General features: G+C 43.1%; 1 protein-coding gene across 1 annotated transcript; it reads right to left on the bottom strand.

Annotated features, from left to right (window-relative positions):
- Window positions 1-4738: 4738 nt before the first annotated feature.
- CLDN11 (claudin 11) lies at window positions 4739-18164 on the bottom strand. The gene is given in 3 exon segments (NM_001161641.1): window positions 4739-5018; window positions 14400-14564; window positions 17894-18164. Coding segments are annotated over 3 exon segments (624 nt in total). The 5' UTR covers window positions 18120-18164; the 3' UTR covers window positions 4739-4785.
- Window positions 18165-19193: the final 1029 nt, after the last annotated feature.

Genomic DNA, 19193 nt, shown 5'->3' with positions numbered 1-19193 from the left:
TTCTCTAATGAGTGTATGCTACTCCAGGTATGAGTCTAGACCAACAGCATCAGCAACCCCTGAGAGTTGGTTAGATATGCAGAATCCCAGGCCCAACCCCAGACCTGCTGAATCAGAATCTGTGTTTTAACCAGGCTTCCAGGGGATCTGTAGGCACATTACAGTTTGAAAAGAAAAGCTGAATATAACTCAACATAACATTTTTTTAATTAAAAGGATAAGAATTTATTATTTTCATTTAAAAATAGAAATAGATATAAAATAATCACCTTTAGGTATAGTCATGCAATATATTTATTTGGGAATAAATTTAACGTACTGTTTGGTTGAATCAACATAACATTTTAATGAAAGTCCCAGACTGTGGCAACTGGGCTTGCCATTTCAACAATGGGGCATGGAGCAGTGACAAGTCCCTCCATCTCCACGCCCTCCCCCAACCATGGGGGCCACAAAGCCTGAGCCCTGAGATTCTGCATGAGGTAGAGAAATATAGATTCCTCAAGAGCTGCTATTCAAGACATAAGCAGCATGTGCCAATGTTCCACACACAATTCTGGCTCAGTCTCCTTTAAGCTGCACATCTGGCTGTCACACACTCTTTTGTGGGGACATCTCAATGGCAGCACTGATGCTGCCTTTGCCCAGGGCCAGCCCTACAGTGGCCTCCCTGTCCTCCCAGCATGTGATGTCATGAGCATGAATGTCCTGCCAAACATTTAAGATGTTGCAGTTCACATTGTGTACATTGTATAGAGGAACACTGACACGCAGATTTGAAATTTTTTTAAAAAAAGCATATACTCAGGGCGAGATACAACCAAACCTTGTTCTATTGTTAGCCCTTCAATTCAGCACAAGTTTGTAACTTTTATTCTTAAAATACACAATCTTCTTTTTTTTTCCTGCTCTTGTTACAAGCATCTGTGGATTCAGAGGTTTCCTTGAAACCCTCTTTCTCTAATTTGGTTTCTATCAAATTCTTAGAAAGCGTGAGCAGAACTGGTTCACTTCAAACCAAAGATCCCCTGCCTGTGGTCCCTTTAGAACAGGCCAAAGAGTGGGGGAAACTGAATGTAACTGTCAGAGTCATCTTGCCTCCAAGGACCATCTAAGAGGGACGAAGGAGGAAATCAGCTGCATTACAAAGGCCCTTCCCTTCACTGTTCATCAAAGTGTGGTGTGGAGACCACCTCATCAGAATCAGTGGGGACGCACATAAAAATGCAGATTCTTGGCTACCAACCCATAACTACTGAGTCGGGGATATCCAGGATGAAGAGAGTGAATCTTCAATTTATCTAATATCTTGATAGTGATTCTTATCTTGGAGAATAAGGGCTTTAGAGTTAGACTTAAATACAACTTTAGTTCTATATAGGGGAGATCTGACATTGACAAATAACCTAAACACTCTACATCTCATTTTCCTCACCTATACAATGGGAACCATGGGGAGGATTAAGTGTGTGAAGTTCTTGGCGAAAACAGGTCTCAAGAAGAGGACTTCCCTTTTCCCTGTTATTCAGGCAGAGCTCTTTGGGTCTGACATTTTACCTGTGACTAGAGGTCCCTGTCCTCCCCTGGCTAACAATTACTGTCACTGAAAGAGCCAGGTTTTAATGGAGCTTTAATGAGGGCGGCTAAAATCATCAGGACTGCATCTCCCCTTTGTGACTAAAGCGGAACCTGCTATTCCCATGGCTGTGCTGTCCAATGCAATAGCCACCAGCCATATGTGGCCATTGAACACTGACATGAGGCTAGTACACATGGAGATGTGCTTTAAGTGTAAAATACATGCTGGAATCCAAAGGCTTTATACAAAAAGGAGCATAAAATATCTCCTTAATAATTGATTACATGGAGTTCCCATCATGGTACAGTGGTTAACGAATCCGACTAGGAACCATGAGGTTTCGGGTTTGATCCCTGGCCTCGCTCAGTTAAGGATCCAGTGTTGCCATGAGCTGTGGTATAGGTCACAGTCGCGGCTCGAATCTGGCACTGCTGTGGCTCTGGTGCAGGCAGGAGGCTACAGCTCCGATTGGACCCCTAGCCTGGGAACCTCCATATGCTGCAGGTGTGGCCATAGAAAAAGACAAAGACAAAAAAAAAATTGATTACATAATGAAATGATAATAGTTTGGATGCATTGGATTAAAATAAATATATGAAAATTAGTTTCACTTGTTTACTTAGAGCTTTTTAATATGGCTCCTAGGAAATCTTAAATTACGTATTATATTTCTCCTGGACAGTGCTGTTCTGGAGGAAAAGCTACCCCCACCATCATCACTGATAATAACACCCAACACTGGCATTATCACCTACAAAATGGAATTCCCTAAATAGATGGGCAACCATCAGCTAGGAGGGGTTGGGGCTGTCGCTTGCCCTGCTGCAGGGAAGAGTGGGGCTCCTGTAGCACATCCCCTCAAGTGAGAAAGCAAGCAGCAGCCTCAGGGAAAGAGACCAGTGAGTGAGCACGTGCATTCATTTTTTGTTTGTTTGTTTTTGTTGTTTTGTTTCTTTGTTTTTTTGCTATTTCTTTGGGCCGCTCCTGTGGCATATGGAGGTTCCCCGGCTAGGGGTCTAATCGGAGCTGTAGCCATTGGCCTACGCCAGAGCCACAGCAACGCGGGATCCGAGCCACGTTTGCAACCTACACCACGGCTCACGGCAACGCCGGATCCTTAACCCACTGAGCAAGGGCGGGGACCGAACCCGCAACCTCATGTTTCCTAGTCGGATTCGTTAACCACTGCGCCACGATGGGAACTCCAGCACGTGCATTCATATGAGGACTCGAGCCAGTGGTTGTAAGGAGGGGAAGGAATGCGGAGACCTCCAGCCTTCCCACCCATGCCCCCTGAATGCCTCCTGCTCCATTCATGTTCACAATTGTTACACACTGTCAAGTTTTAACTAGGTAGGAAGGGTCTCCTAATATAATCACATGACTCGTGCCCTTACAAAAACTGTATCAGAACTAAGCAAATATTTTGGTCAACATGAAGACTTTTTTCCATAAATAATTGAGAAATAGTTTCCACCAGGTTATAATCTCCTAACATACACAAATATCTACAAAAACGACCAGCTCAAATGGATATTTCCAAAGAGGAAATATTTGCCAATTATTATACTAACGGCTAATGAAATTAGTGTTTTTGGAAAAATACTGCCAAAATTTATTGTAATCTGCTTTTTTTGTTAGAGCAGATTCATAACTTGACAGTTTCTGGAACAGAAAGCAAACAAAAAACCAATGCAATGTATCTGCCTTTGTTCAAAACATCTACATGCATATGTCTGAATGAAACCCATTTAGATACCACTACCTAAAGATCCAATAAAATGGGATTGTTTTCTAGTTCCCCTTATACCGAGCCAATTCCTTTACTAAGCATTCAAAATGGATAAGGAGTTTAACTGTGTGATACTCAGCACTTGGCATCTGATGGCTGCCTATTTATAAGAAGCTGTAACACCCCCATTTAAGAAACCTAGAGAGAGTCTAGGTTACACTTGTATGACCACACATTACCACCACCATATAGTGAACAAAATATAACTTTTTAATTATTCAGGGAAGTGCATAATGCCTTGGTCTTGAATCACTGACCAAGTTCCCTATGAATTACTAGTAGAGACTAATAAAAATTTTTTTCATCAACGGATGATACCTCTGGATACAACAGAATATTAAAGGCCAGTTTTGCAGACAGGCTGTTATTTTATTGCACAGATTTCATTTAAAGAACAAAATGCACCATCAATGTTTGGAGAGTTTGGGGTCTCAGATACTGATACACTATCAGTGTTTACACCCGTAAAGCCAAATTCAACAGTACAATTTATGTTAGACAATATTGCTTCAAGATGGCTAACAGATTGAAAATTGAAAGAACAGGGTAAAAGCTTTAAAAATGTGTTAATTTAAAGCATATGCAAGTATAGGATTAAAAATGACATCATACAAACCTGGAAATCAAAAATGTTTTGTGGAATGTCAGAGTTATACTCACTTGTACTGTTATTTATGGTATCATTAAAGTTTATTTGGTTCATTTCCTTCATACTGATGAATCAAGAATTTCAGGAAAACCATGGTTATAAAAATGAGCAACCTTGAAAAAGTATGTACAGATAAATGTAAAATCACAAACTAAAAAATATCCCCACCCTTTGCCCTCAACTTACAAAAGGGAAACTTTCCCATGGAGGAAAAGTTCCATGAGTCCCCTCCCCCCCACCCCCTGAAATTCTATCTTTTTCTATCAGTTATAACTAAATGACCTTGGAGCTGAGAGGAGGGAGGGAACAGAGAGGCATCTTTATGAGGCTCCCATTGTCATCTGTAACAGTTTGAAAGTGTCTTTTATTTCTCTCCCCACACCCAACTCAGCAATGTTTGCAAGATATTTAAAATTTAAAGAGACAGAGGAAAAAATTTTTCATATATATTTGTCATATATATATGTCTATACATAGACATATACATAGGCATATATATATGACAAAGAAATGCCCAAGAAAAGAGCTAATAATGGGCCAAACCATGAAAAAAATGTGTGGCATTATCTGAGCTAAAGATTTCTTTTAAAGCAATGAAAAGAGAGGGGGGGTTAAGGCTACAAAATGCCAGACAGGATGCTTTTCTAGACTTTTGGCTTCGGAGCCTGGCAGAGGAGTGGGCTTCCCACCCCCTCACCATGATAACGCAAACCTCGGGCCATGGCCCGGCATCTACAGCACCTCGTGGGCAGGCTGACAGCTCTCTTATACGTGGGCACTCTTGGCATGAGTGGGGGAACTGGAACCCGAAGAGTAGTAGAAACGGTTTTCACCAAACGCCTGGGCATCTCCGGCGCAGCAGACGATGACACAGCCACCCACGAGGCACAGCACAGCACCGATCCAGCCTGCATACAGGGAGTAGCCAAAGCTCACGATGGTGGTCTCACGGTGGGCGCACACAGGAAACCAGATGGTGGCGACCATGGCACAGAGAGCTGGGGAGACACAGAGAGGGCTGTGACTGGGCATCCCCCTCACATACCAAGCCTTGGGCAGCCTCCCCTTCACTCCACACACACACCCCCTCTGGCTTCTCACCAACTCCCCAAACTCAATACACTCAGCTCTGCTCCCTCAGGGGCAATCTGAAACTGAAAGTTTGCATCTAAAGGATAAACTGGTCAAAAGCTTATGTCAACTTGTTAGGCCCTGATTTTTTTTTTTTTTCAACAGGTAGTAGAAACAAAAGAACTACAATGTATGGAGTTATCGTGATACATCAGAGTAAAGGATCTGGCGGGTGTCACTACAGCAGCTCTAGTTGCTGCTGTGGTGCTAGTTTGATCCCTGGCCCAGGAACTTCTGTATGCTGAGGGCAGGGGCAAAAAGAAAAAAAAAAAAAAAAAAACCTACAAAAAAAATTGTTTCAGTCCAAAAAATATATATTTGCGTTTACTTATATATCTTGACTATACATACCTATGGTTATAATTCTATTATTTCATTTACCTAATTGCATTTTAATTTTCTCTTTACATGTCTACTTCCCATTCCAAGTTCTGAATTCCTTGAAGGCAGGGCCCCTGTCTTACTTGCATTTGTAAAGTCAGTGATTAGCTCAGCACAAAGCACAGAGTATGTGCTCAGTGTACACCAGTTGAATGACTGAATGACCTGAGCTATTCAGAAATGAGAAACAAGAGGGTGACCACTTCAATTTCCACTCTATTTTTTTCCATTGGTCCATTGGTCAATTCACAATGCAAAGACCAGACCTGAAGAAGCTATGGAAATTCTCTTGCTGTGGTGAATACTGCTGGACATCACTGGAGTATCACTTAAGAGTTTTAGTTTGTATTATACTGTTCACAATTACAAAACCTCAACACACACATGAACAGTTCTCAGAGTAAAAAAAATTTACCCATTCAAGGATTTTATGGGGATGACATTTGTTGGGATGGGTCACAATGGTAGAACTTTTTAGTCTTACATAACTTTCAGATTTGGTTTAGATTTTAAAGAGTGAAATAAGAAACAGCCTCTATAGGAGTTCCTTACTGGCCTAGCAGTTAATGATCCAGCATTGTCACTGCTATGGAGTAGGTTCAATCTCTGGCCCAGGAACTTTCACATGCCATGGGTGCCACCAAAAAAAAAAAAGACTTAAAAAACGTTTGAAACCTCTACACCAACTCTGACAAATAAGGAAGCTGCAAGCTACATTGGCTATTGAACGTTTCTTATGAGGCTGGTGAGAGTGAAAGCCAAATTTTGAATTATAATTAGTTTAAATTTAAATGACTCCATGTAGCTAGTGGCTAATGTACTAAACAACAAAGCTCTAGACAAAGTAACTCCATGCTTCCCTTGGTATCATCTGATTTCTCACAAACTACAGCAGGATAGAAATTTCAGTTAAAGCTTTAAGTTAGGATGGCACATTAAAGTTGACAGCCCCCCAAATATATAAACATACATATATCTGTATATATGTGTGTATATATATGTTGCCAATCATTAGTCATAAAGCCTTTGATAGATTCGAGGCAGGCATTGCAATGTTTGCTACCTGGAGTACCCTTGTCACTTTCAACTCAGCAAGCGATTTCTGCTCATATTGAGTAATTTTCTAACTTAGCTCTATGCCCACAGAGAAGAAGTATAATTTTTCTTTAACACATTACTAAAATTTAACAGCCCTGTATATTAGTTCTAAACTGCAGAAAAAAATTAGGTCTACCCATTTTGAAAGACCTTTTAAACTATCTCACTGCATTTGTATAGCTTGTAACATATGTTTTTGTTGGCAACAGACAAAGCCCACCCCCGCAAGGTGGGTATAGCTGTGTATAAATAGATATCTTATCCTGAAAAAAAATACATAAACACACACACATATATATATACACACACACACACACACACACACACACACACATATATATATATATATATATATATATATATCTCCATCCCAAGTAGAAGTCAAAAGTAAGAAGGTGAATTGGAGGCTTTTGAATTGCTCCAAATGGCTTTCTAATAGCCTAAATTCATTCCATTAATTGTGACCTATTCACATATTTAAGGAGTTTATATGGATTATTAAAGAAGCCAAAATATATCCAGGTGTTAATGGCTTCACTTTACTTAAAGAGTAAAGCACCACCTCCATGCCAGCTTCTCTAGTATTTTTATATAAGATACCATGATAAGATGTATTTTCCTTCTGTGAATAAACTGTTTTCAAGAAGGCCAGCTGATCTGGTTGATTGGATCTTCCCTTTCCAGCCCAGGACCTCAAATACCAGAGATACATTTTTCCTTTCTCTTTCTCTGTCCATAGATTTGAAATCTGACACCCTTGGAGGACTGCTTGGCTATCGTCATAGTTATCCTCTCAGTGAGGCACAGAGACAAGCCTTTTCTCTATCAGGACAGGGGCAGAAACTTTTTCTAGAGTGTTTGAGCCAGAGAGAACTACTCTAGACTCTTCATATCAATACACGATCCAGCTACACGCCCTTAGAAACCAAAAGGGGACATTCATTCTAATATGGGCAAAAAATGGCCACTTAGCAAAGGCTTCCAAACACCCAGGCATGATTAGAGGGAAAGGTGAGGAGGAGAACACTGACTTCCATGAGGAAAAAAAGATTTGACTTCCAACTGATTTATTTGGTTCAATCCAATCGCTCTTTCCTATAAACAATTAGCTGGATTCAAAACAAGTCATGGTTCAAATTAAGTTTTATAGTTTTCAATTACTTTGTAGTTAAACGTACCACACACAAACACACACACACACACACACACACACACACATGTGCACAAGAACATTCTCCATATTTCATGTAAACCTCACTTAACTTTCAGGCTTAGTTTAGGTTTTATAGAATAAGACTTAAAAATTGCCTCTAATTTCACTGACTCCTTCTCCTAAGCAAAGTAATAAAACAAGGTTATCATCATATAGGGAAAGAATCAGTCTTGATATTCCAAAAGTAGTTATCAGTCTTGAATTTGAGTGTTTCAGGGATTTTGTTGAGTTTTATTCCAGTATAAGTCACTAGAAAAAGGAAAAATCAGAAAACTGCCTAAGCATTTAAATAATGAAGCTATTGGACTGCATGGGTGGATGGATGAACAGACAGATGGAGAGAATTTCTAGTCCATTCTCCACCTCATCCACACCAAACTGACTCCAAACTTAGAAAACCTGAATGTGCTTTTAACACATTTAAAGCTACAAGCTCATGATTTACCTTGTTAAGGATTTCCTTCTTTTATAATCCATGCAAAAAAAGGCAAATGAGCACCAGCAGGCTCTTTATTTCCTAGTAGATAATTGAATTCTGGGTGGAATTCCTGTGGTCCTCAAAGAGGAACCACATCAAAACCACTAAAAGATGACAGACCACCACACAACATGAAGGGGACCAGAGGTTCACTGGGACAGTGACCTTCAATTGAACTCACAATAAAGGAAGTTTAAAAACTAAAAAAGAAGAGTTTACTCAATTTCATCATGGCTTAAAGGGAAAAGGGAATATGTTTTAATCAGTGAAGTTAAAAATGCAGGTCATATCATTAACTAAAAGATGTGAAATATTAATAGAACTAGCAATAATTTTTGGCTTTCTTAAAGCCTTGCGGGGAAGGCCTACTAGATTTATTCCTATTTGCAGACACACACACACACACACACACACACACACACACATACGGTCTGTAAGGATCCTCTTCTTCTCTTTGGGGAAAATAAATATTTTTCTTAAAAAGACACTATTACCTATAAAGTAAGAAACACCGAAGGAATATAAGTGGAATGGAATTTTCATTACTTTGTATGTCATCAGAATTAATTTTTAAATTAAATCTCTAAAAACAACACAGGGGAAATTTTAATACTCAGATTTTTCAATCTGTTTCTCCTCTTCTACATTCAGAAGATGCAATGGTTAACTGCACAAGAGAAAAAAATTCTGCCACTTGTGGGAGAGTAGAAAGTGAAATTGGAGTTATCTTCATCTTTTAAAAAAAGGAAGGAGAAGGGGAGAAGAAAGTTTCACTGTGTAGGTATAGACCCAGCTGCACCTGGTCCTCTCACAAGCAGAATTCCTTTCTCTTTACAGAATAAAACTGTTTGCCTCTTTTGATAAGTTTCAAATAATTCAATATGATCAGTACTTTAGTTGACAGAAAACCCTTACTCACGTTAGCAATGCTCTTGCTGTAGCCAAACACAGGAAATATTTGGAAAGGCGGTTTTAGAATAATAAAATGTAGGTGAAGCTTTCCATCTCTTTAGGGATTAGATGGTACATGGTAATACAGAGAGTTAAATAAATGATAAAGTTAAATAAAATTGGTACTGGGGTGTTTGGCTTTGGAGGCAACAACTTAGAGAGAGAGAGAAGGACAGAGAAACCCAAAAAGACAGAACAGGAGACCCCGACGCTTCTTCCTTCCTCCAATGAACACCTCTGTTTTCAGGCTTTGTCAATTTCCATACGAAGCACTGAAAGGACTTTTGAAAGCATCATTTCTAGCACAAAGCAATATTTTCACTAAAATCACTTAAATTACTCTGACTTACATTAGTAACACTGGGTAAAAAATCTTCCTTGATTTGATATCTTAGATTTGCTTCCAAAAAAAAAAAAATTGGACGGGAAGAAAAGGAGAAGTGCATAGACGAAGCAGAATGGCTGTGAGTTGATCATTACTGGGAATGAGTTTGGGTTCATGGGGGTGCATTATACTATTCTCTTTACTTTTGGGTATGTTTGAAATTTTCCACAATAAAAAAAAATTAATCCTCCTCCTGTTAACATTTTACAATGCATTCAACACCGTCTTCTACAATTGATGCTATTATATCACACAATCTAACTAGCAATTCACTTTAGCTTTTTTTACAAAGAGGCCAGTTAACTCAAGGCAACAAGTGATGAGATTTATAATGAGCTATTGGTCAGTCATATGTATGTGTTGTTTCTTTATCATTTGAAACCAGAAAATGTTTTGTTTTCCTTTTTTTTCACCTGTCATTCTCTAAATTTTGACCTAAAACATAACTGCCAAAGGATATACACCTCTTACACAATGACTTTTATGAAGATCTAATATTTACAACAATTATCAAGTCAATGGAATATTTGAGTACATTATTTTCCTGGTCTGCTTCCAACATTTTTCCCTTTATTTCTATTCCACATATCATTATCTCTTTTTTTTCCTACAATTTTTTTTTAAAGCCAGCTTCATGGTTATTTGTTAATTCTTTTTTTTTTTTTAAGATTACTTGTTAATCCTTTTCAAAACACACAAATTTAGAGTCAGGAGAGACCTCATAAAGCAATTAATTCCTTTGATTTAGATTAGGGACTTTTTTATGTAAAGCTAATGAGTTTGGAAGAAAACTTTTTCTAACTATTTTCTTAACACTCTGGGATTAAGGGTATCTTTTTTTAATCCACACCCAAGGATTCCCAACTCATCTGATTCTCTGTGTGTGTGGCAAGCTCAATGTGTCCCTAATTTGCATACACCCTGTATTTTACAGCAATTCATTATTAGCCTACACTTTTCCAGTTAAAAACTTTCCAATACGGATAGGATTCCTGGGGCTATATTTTTTTTAAAGCAGGAGAGAAGATGAAGGATTCTACTTAGGAAGGAAAATACATTTCCCGTCCTTTCATTTCCTTCCTATCTCCCCAAGAAAAACCCAAATCAAGTAGTTTCTAACTTACAGTCAGGTGAGAATTAAACTGAATCAGAACTAAGCTTGAGCATTTTCAGTTGGGTAGCTTATTGTGTCTTTTCATTATGGAATAAGCAAAAACCTCAAACTAGTGATCCCTATACTCTGGTTTCTTCAAAGTAAACAAAGGAAATACTCCCATTAGACCAGGATGAGACCTAGTGTTCCCAGGAAGAGCTCACCATCTCTCCCTACCAGTTCCATGGGTGTTGATGACCCTGCAGAAATTAGATATGGTGGAAGGAATAGCCATTTACCTTCTGGGTTAGCGCTTTATTTCCACCAACCAACAACAGCTATAAAAGAGCAAGCATTTGTTGAGCACTTACTACGTGCCAGACACCACACCGAATAACTTTCATATATCATTTTACTATTCTTACCAATCAAAAGCAGGCAGTATTGTCTCCATTTTATATACAGGCTCAGAAATATTAAGTAACTACCCCTTACTCTCACAGCTAAAAAGTGGTAGATCTGAGATTTAGTTGGTCTCACTCCAAATGATAAGATAAAACAATTCAGGGTATAGATACCCCCTGCTTGGGCAGAGGCTCCTAAAAAACCACAGATTAGATTCACCTCTGATCCATCCTGGATCTGAGGAGCCTGCTGCTTCTTCAGCTGCTCATGTGGCTTAAGAAGCCAGCAGCATCAGGTTCCCATTCCGTCCCCAACAGCAGGTATGAAATCCTCACACCAGCGAACTTAGACTGCTGAGATAATCTGTGGTACAACGGATGCAATTTAAGTTTTCAGAAAAATAATTCAAGATTTTCAGGGTCAGGAAGAACTGATTTTAATTAATCGTTTTCAACCCAAGATTAGCTTCCACACTGTTTTCAACCCCCAGGCCCCCACACCCCTGAGGCACCTAGTCACATTTGGTTGGGGACCACACCTCAACTGGAGCATGGTCAATTAGCCCCAGGACCCAGCATGAGCCCAACACTGGCTTCTCTGGGGCAGCATCCCCAGCCACACAAAGGGAGCCTTCACTCCCTCCTGCTCCTCCCACCCACACCCAGCAGGGAAATGAGGCACTTGGGCTCCCTGCAAAGAAGACCCAGAAGAGGCCAGCAGGTGCCACACTTGAGACAATGAGCTTTACATTTCCAGAGCAAGCTCCGTTGGAGTCAAAACAACTCTGCAACCCAAAGGCAAGTGGTGACCCACTGAGAAATAAATCTGGACAGGAGCCATCAAAGAGGACATAGGTAACTGGCAGATGGTAGATGTGAGGCTACCAAAGGGCAAGAAGCAGTGCCCTCCCCCCATCCTAATATCGACTGGCCAGAAAGGGGCAGCCTCTCTGGGATGTGTAGGTGTCAAATCACTCGATGTCCCCTTCCATCGTCTCCCAGGAAGTAAAGCCACTACCTGCTCCCCCCTCCCCCATCAGCTTTCCTCTCTCTGATTCTGCCTATCAACCCACTTGAAAAAGATAAAACTTTATTTAATTCAGCTAGGAACAACTGGTTGCTATTTGTTTAATAACTATTATATTCAACTGGACAATTCAGTTGTTTTCAGGAGGGGTTAAACAACTATCTGTCTGTATGACTTTGCTTTTATATCTTTATTTTCTACAGGGTTTGGGCTTGGGGTTTTTAATGTATCCTCTTATTTGGGGTACTCCATGACTCAGATGGAAGGCTAGAATTTCTAAAGATGAACACCCAACACAAGAGGCACATCCTTTGGCTTTGGCATCCTCAGAGACAAAGACAGAGCCTTCTGGGGCTTCTGTAAGAATGTGAGGAAAGTTACAAACAACAGCAAATGTCTAGGATGTGAAGGGTTTCATGTGGATTCTGCAAACCATGTTAGTTGTAGGGCTTTGGTCTACTACTGGAAAGGGAGTTCAGGTACAAAGTTCTGACTAACAAAAAATATTACAAGAAAGAATGAAGTACATGATGCTGTGTGTTCCGTGTGGTCCTCCCACATACATTCTCTGTGGCTGGAACCAAAATGTCTATACCCAGTTTCTTCTCTGGAAATTACAGAGATTTTCTGGTCTTTGCATTCCATTTACACACACACCTCCTCTGAATTCTCCATAGCTTCACAAACCCCTGAAAACTACCATCCCCTTGCATTCAAAGAAAATGGTGCCGTGGCTTCTCATGCCACGTCACCCGTGTCACTGTGTGAGACCATCACTAAGTCGCACAGACCCACACAGAACCCTGACTCCTTACCTTTCCCCCTCAAACATATGGTCTGATACCAGTTTGGGGATGGGAACTCCTTGTCCCAGGAGAACCTGATTTTATATCTACTCCTGTGCCTCCTCACTGATGTATCAGTGCATTTTGCCAACAAGAGATGCCATTCTTAAAATATATGTCTTCTATTAGGATTGAGAATGTGCTGGTGGAATTAGCCTTCACAAAACTAGAAAGAGATGAAATCACTGACGAGAGCAAAGCGAGAAGGACCCTCCCTAGGTTGTTAAATCAAGCCCCCTGTGTGGAGATGTAATCAGGAAAACTCAGCAAGCACCTGCCATGTCCTTGGCCTGGGCTGTCCCTCTCTCCACGCCATGGCCTGACCATCTTCTCTCCAATTTCTGAACTCATTGCTGGGGTCTTCTGCTCTGGGAAATTCCTCCAGGCTGGTCGGGCACTTTCCTATGTGTGCCCACAACCTGTGTACTTTTTCAGATGAGCACATACCACATTCTATTGACATGTTCAAGAACACTCAAAGCAGAGACTGCCTTCTCTTTGCCAATATTCCCAATGCCTACCAAGGTGCCTGGCACCCAGCAGGTGCTCAATAAACACTTATTGAATAAAAGATGGAATCATCACATATAGTGACCCAAGGTCCTCAACATCTTACTTTTCTCTTGCCCTCCTCTTTCTCTGGTATTCTTTATACATTAACTAAAGTTCTCAATCCTGGCTGCACTTAACAGTTACCCAGGAAGTTTTCAAAAAATACCTTTGTCTGGCCTGATGCCCAGAAATTCTGACTCAGTGGACCTGCAGTGGGAGCTGGACACAGGTGTTTCCAAAAAGGTATTCCATCACAAAGTCTGATTCCAGCTACCCTGGAATTCTCTTCTGTCCTTCTTAGGTATACCCTCAAAATCCCTTTTTTTTTTTTTTTGGCTTTTAGGGCCACACCTGTGGCACATGGATGGAGGTTCCCAGGCAAGGGATTGAATTGGAGCTGTAGCAACCAGCCTACACCACAGACACAGCAATGCGAGATCCAAGCCACATGTGCAACCTACACCACAGCTCACAGCAACACCAGATCCTTAACCCACTAAGCAAGGCCAGGGATTGAACCTTCATCCTCATGGATGCTAGTCAGATTCGTTTCCCCTGAGCCACTACGGGAATTCCACCTCTCAAAATCCTTTGTTTGCCTTTTAACTTATTTTCATGTTCAGTGACTCCCACAGACATCACTTGTCCTTCTGCATCAACTACTCAGGAAACATAAAGGGATAAACATTGTGGGGGTCTTTTCCCCAGTGGATTCCCATGCCTTCTTTATGCTCGTCTCTTGAACAGAATGAAGCAGCAGCAAGACCTGAGACTCCTCAGGTTCACTCAGAGTCAGGGAGATCTATAGAAAGCTGTCTTACCCAGCAGAATGAGCATGACACCAGCTAGCTGGGCCCTCCTGTACTTGGCCACGCCAGGCTCATGACCCATCCGGATGCAGGGGAGAACTGTCAGCAGCAGGAGAATGGCTGGCAGACCCAGGACAGAGGCAGCGATCATCAGGGCTCGGCAAGCCTGAACATAGCCTGGAAAGAAGGAGCAGACAGGATGGGTTAGACCAGGGGTCCACTTGGCTCCTGAACCCTGCTTCATGGGAATTCAGCACCATCCACCTTCCTCTCCCTCCTGTCCTCCTGCAGGACTTATAATATGTAAATGTTCTCCAAGATCCCTTCACATGTTCAACTTTTAAAGTGACTCAGTGACGAAAAAAGCAGGGGGCAGAAAGACTGAATGGGGATCCCTGGTTCACACCACTTGTCTGAGTTTCTGAGATGAAGAGGCCAAGAGTCCAATTATACAATTACATCACCTTGTGAAAGATTCAGATTAAAATTCAAATCTTCCAAGAAATCTTCTATGATGGTCAGTATTAATTCCAGCCTACTATTGATACGATCTACCTGTGTGACCTGGGGCAAATTACTGAACTGCTTTGTCTTGATACTTTCCTCATCTACTCAGTAAAAATCATAATAGTACCTACATCTCTCCAACAGAATGCAGCTAAGATTAAATCACTTAATTCATGCTGTGCTCAGAACAGTGCCTAGCACATATTAAGTACTCCAAAAAAGGTTAGCTATTATTACTGGTATTACTGGTATTATTTTCAAGGCAGTACTTTTATGTTCAGGTGTACTAGGTAGTTTTTGTCTCTTAACCGCATGTTTTAATGCACATTGTGTATAGTGTGTGGCCCTAACTAGACTAAGCTAAGCCTCAGGCTTCCTCTCTTGATAGCTCCCCAAAGGCTGCTTTGCTCATGAATCTTGCCCCCTGTAGATGGTCAGGCTCCATCTCCTGGCTCCATGACAGTGCCCTGGGCATACTTCCACAATGATCCATTATCCGTAAAAGAATCTCCCCAGCCCCAGGGATTCTCGGAGGAAGGACACCTGCCTTGGTCTTCACGGAGTTAACAGAGTTCCCACAACAGATGATGTAAGCATATAATTATGAATGAAGGAATTAACAGGGAATTAAAATTATTAATGAAGCAATTAACAAGGAATTTAAAAAAAGGAGAAGGGGAGTTGTATGTATTACTCTCCCTCTTTGCTCAGAGGAAAGTAGAGCTGGCGGCCTGGGGGAGGCATAGTTAATGGCAAAGCCAAAGATGAGCCCCAGTTTCTGCCTCATGTGCCAGGACCCTCACACCCAACTGCAAGATTGTCTCTTAGCAAGAAGTGTTTTGCCTGAATTCAGGCTCTACAGGAACACTCTCTCAACCATTGCCCAACTCTGAATTAAGGGTAATCAGTCAATAAATTATCTGTTGGCTCGAAAACCCCCAGAAAGGAGCCACAGGATGTCTGATGCAAGACCTCTGGCCACCGCCCTATGCCCCTGTGGCTGGTCACAGAGCCACAGCTGGAACAAAGGAGTTAGCTAGTGACCCAGATTCTGAAACTCATGGTGCAGACTGTCTACACGATAGGTTCCAAGGCCACATCTGGGAATTTAAAGATGGTGATTGAGATTTGTCTGTCCCACCTAGAGTGTGAGGGAGGAGGGAACCGAAGGAAAGATTAAGCCTTCCCTAAAATGTACACCATCTGTGGGATGGCCTATGTTCTCTGTAAACAAACCAACCACTTGTCACTGAAGGCTAAGGAAACTAAATTTCAGGGTAAGGAAGCAGAGAGTAATTTTATGCTTCAGTCAGATTCCTATAAATACCATGCTCAGCTTTTAACAATTATAGCTACTATTGACTGGTCATCTACTACACCTAAGGAGGCTTACATTTCTCATCTCCCTTAATCCCCAAAACAGCTCTGAAAGACAGATGGTTGGTTTGATTTTAACTTTTAAAAGACAACTGGGGTTCATAGAGATTAGTAACTTATCCCAAATTACCCAGATGGTGAGCACTGGATTCCAGAGTGTGATCTGGGTCTACTAACAGCAGCTTTAGCTGAAGGTGAATCCAGGTCTGGGTTCCCCGACCTCTGTCATTCTGAAAGTCCAAAATAGAAGGCGGGACTGGCATGCATTTTCCTGCTGGGTGTCAAGGACAATGTCGGCAGAAGATCCAAAGAGGGTAGGATGTTACCTATATCTTTGAGGGACTTAAAATGCGGTAGGAGAACCTGACTCACAAAGAACAAAAGAGTCGAAATGTGCTAATGGGGTTGAATCAAATGCCAGGGCAGCAAGGAGGAAGGGGGATAGATTCTGACTACAAGGACCTGGAAATAGGAAGCACTTGAGGGGAGGCTTAAAGAGAGGCAGAATCTCAGGGAATGAAAAGGCTCACCCAAGAGGAGGCGCAATGCCAAAAGTTCCCAGACTGGCAGCCTGGGGGCCTGAGGGTGGGGCGCGGAGCAGTTACTCCATTGTTGAGGAAATTGATGTAGGTTTTCAAAGGTGCACCATCCTCAAAGGCTAGGGACAGAAGGCAGTTTCACTTAGGCCAGTCTGAAATATACCAAAATTCTGAGCAGAAAACCAGAAGGGGCTCCCCTGACCTTGCCAATCATCCAACCGGCTCGAGGTTTAAATCTGAATTGAAATTTGCCCAGAATTTTTCAACGGGGCAGCAAGAGAGGATGCGGCTCCCGGCTGGCTTAACTCTTTCCTCTCCTCCCCACTCCGAGACACAGCAGGAGGGGAGGGGGCGACTCGCGGCGGGCAGGGCGCCTTGTCCCCGGGTGCCTGGGCCTTCCCAGAGGCGCCTACTCTTCCCTATCCGACCCCAGGGTGCGGAGACGTGGAGAGGAGTCACGGCAGCCCCCTCCCACCCCCACCCCAAAAAGTTGCGGTGGGGTCGGGGGAGCGGGTAAGGGATGGCAGAAATGAGTCTCTGGGGGCTGCTGAAACCAACCTGATGCAGCTGGGAGGACCCTAACTTGGCCAGGACTACTTGGCCTTCCCATAAGAACGGGGAAACTCAGCCTGCGCCTGTTCGGATTGCTGGAATGCTTTTGTCTCTCTCTTTCGTTCTCGCCCGTGCAGGTGGATTCTAACCAGAAAGCAGGGGCCCTGCGGGAGGAGGGCAGGGGCTGAAGTACTTCTAATCCACAGATGATGGGAAGTGGAAGTGGAGCGACTGTAATCAACAAGTACGGAGTTCCAATTGTCTATGTCTCAGTTCATTGCCTTCTCAGGTGACTCGGCTGGTGGTCACCACTGCCATCCCAAATTCCAAATCAGAAAACTGAGGCTGAGAGATTAAGTTCAGGGCTGCCTAATTCCTCCACTCAAAGCGGGACTTAAAGTGTCAAAATGTGCCCAGAAGTCTTCAAGCCCCCCAATGGTCCTGTGAACCCACCTAACCCGCCCCCCTCACCCCCCGTCTGACCAGAAGGTAAGGGTTTAGTGGCAGCAGCTTGCAAGGTAGGGTCCTTACCCGGCAGGATGAGGATGTCCACCAGGGGCTTGCAGTGGTACAGCCCAGTGGCCATGACACAGTCGGCCCACAGTCCCTTGGAGCCCAGCTCGTCCAACTTGCGGCAGGTGGGAATAGTGTAGCCGCAGGTCACCACCCAGTCATTGGTGGACGTGGTAACTATGATGCCGATCCAGCCGACGAAGCTAGTGACGAAGCCCACTACCTGCAGGCATGTGGCCACCATCGTGGCCACCGTGGAGTCCTCACCGCGCCTCGCCCTTCACTAGTTGTGGCTGTGCCTGCTCCTGGGCTGGACGGCGCCTGCCCTGGTCCTCCCTCTCGCGCGCTCACGAGCAGCTGGCCGGCGATGGCAAGATGCTACGGCGCGATGCGGGACGCTGGAGGTAGCGGGAGGCCAGGAGACGCTGAGAGAGCCCAGCTGCGACGGCGCGACGGGCGCACAATGGGGACAGAGATGGGCGCACGGCGGGGACAGCAAAGCGGCTGGGCAGCACTCCCCCGCCCCCCTCTTTAAACCCCACAGACCCGGCCGGCGATCGCCAATCCGCGACGTCCCGGGGTCCAGCCGGCCAATGGCCGGATGGGGTCCAGAGTGGGGTGTGGAAGGGAGCCGGGTTGGGAAGCAGAGCTATCCCCGCTGCCTCGCCAGCCAGCGTCGCACAGTTAGTGTTGGAAAGTAAAATGATTCAGTTCAGGTCCAAGTAATGGAGAGTTACAAGACAGCCCACGTCGGGCTCCAGTTCTATTTTGCTGCGAATTATTTTTCTTCTTGCTGCGCCTCTCTCATCTCTGTCCCTGTCGCTCCACTTAGCTCCATCCCTCCTCAACCTATCTCTAGTCCTTCTTCCCAGCTGAGAGCTGGAAGCTTGGTACTCCCAAGGCGCCCAGTACACTTCCTCCTTGGCCCAGGACTGTAATTGATGAGCTGAGAACTGCCCTAAGGAATAGACGCAAAACATTCAGCATACAGTAACTGGTAGAAAGAAAACGATCCCTTTCCCGTGGTCCAAAATCATCAGAGGTGGCCATGGCCATAGTAATGGTGACAGCAATAATAGCAACTCACTTTTATGTAGCTGGGTCATGTACTCTGTGCATGCGTTTATATGTATGTATTACCTTATTTAATTCTCTTAACAGCCCTTTGCGGCCGAAGAATTGTTTACACATGGTACTCATGAAGAAACAGCATGAGAGAGTTTAAGTTGCCCAAGTTCACTTAGCAAGGAAGGGGTAGACTCCATGGGCCCATCTCAGCTCTCCTCCCTAACCATTCTTGGGAACCGGTCCTGATTAT

Source organism: Sus scrofa, chromosome 13, assembly GCF_054392235.1.
Source record: "Sus scrofa isolate SSC_HxYL_T2T_F1_AM1 chromosome 13, Sscrofa_HxYL_maternal_Yorkshire_Landrace_v2.0, whole genome shotgun sequence".
In the NCBI taxonomy this organism is placed as follows: Eukaryota; Metazoa; Chordata; class Mammalia; order Artiodactyla; family Suidae; genus Sus; species Sus scrofa.
The sequence above is the reverse complement of the archived record's forward strand: the minus strand, read 5'-3'. Positions and strand labels throughout refer to the sequence as shown.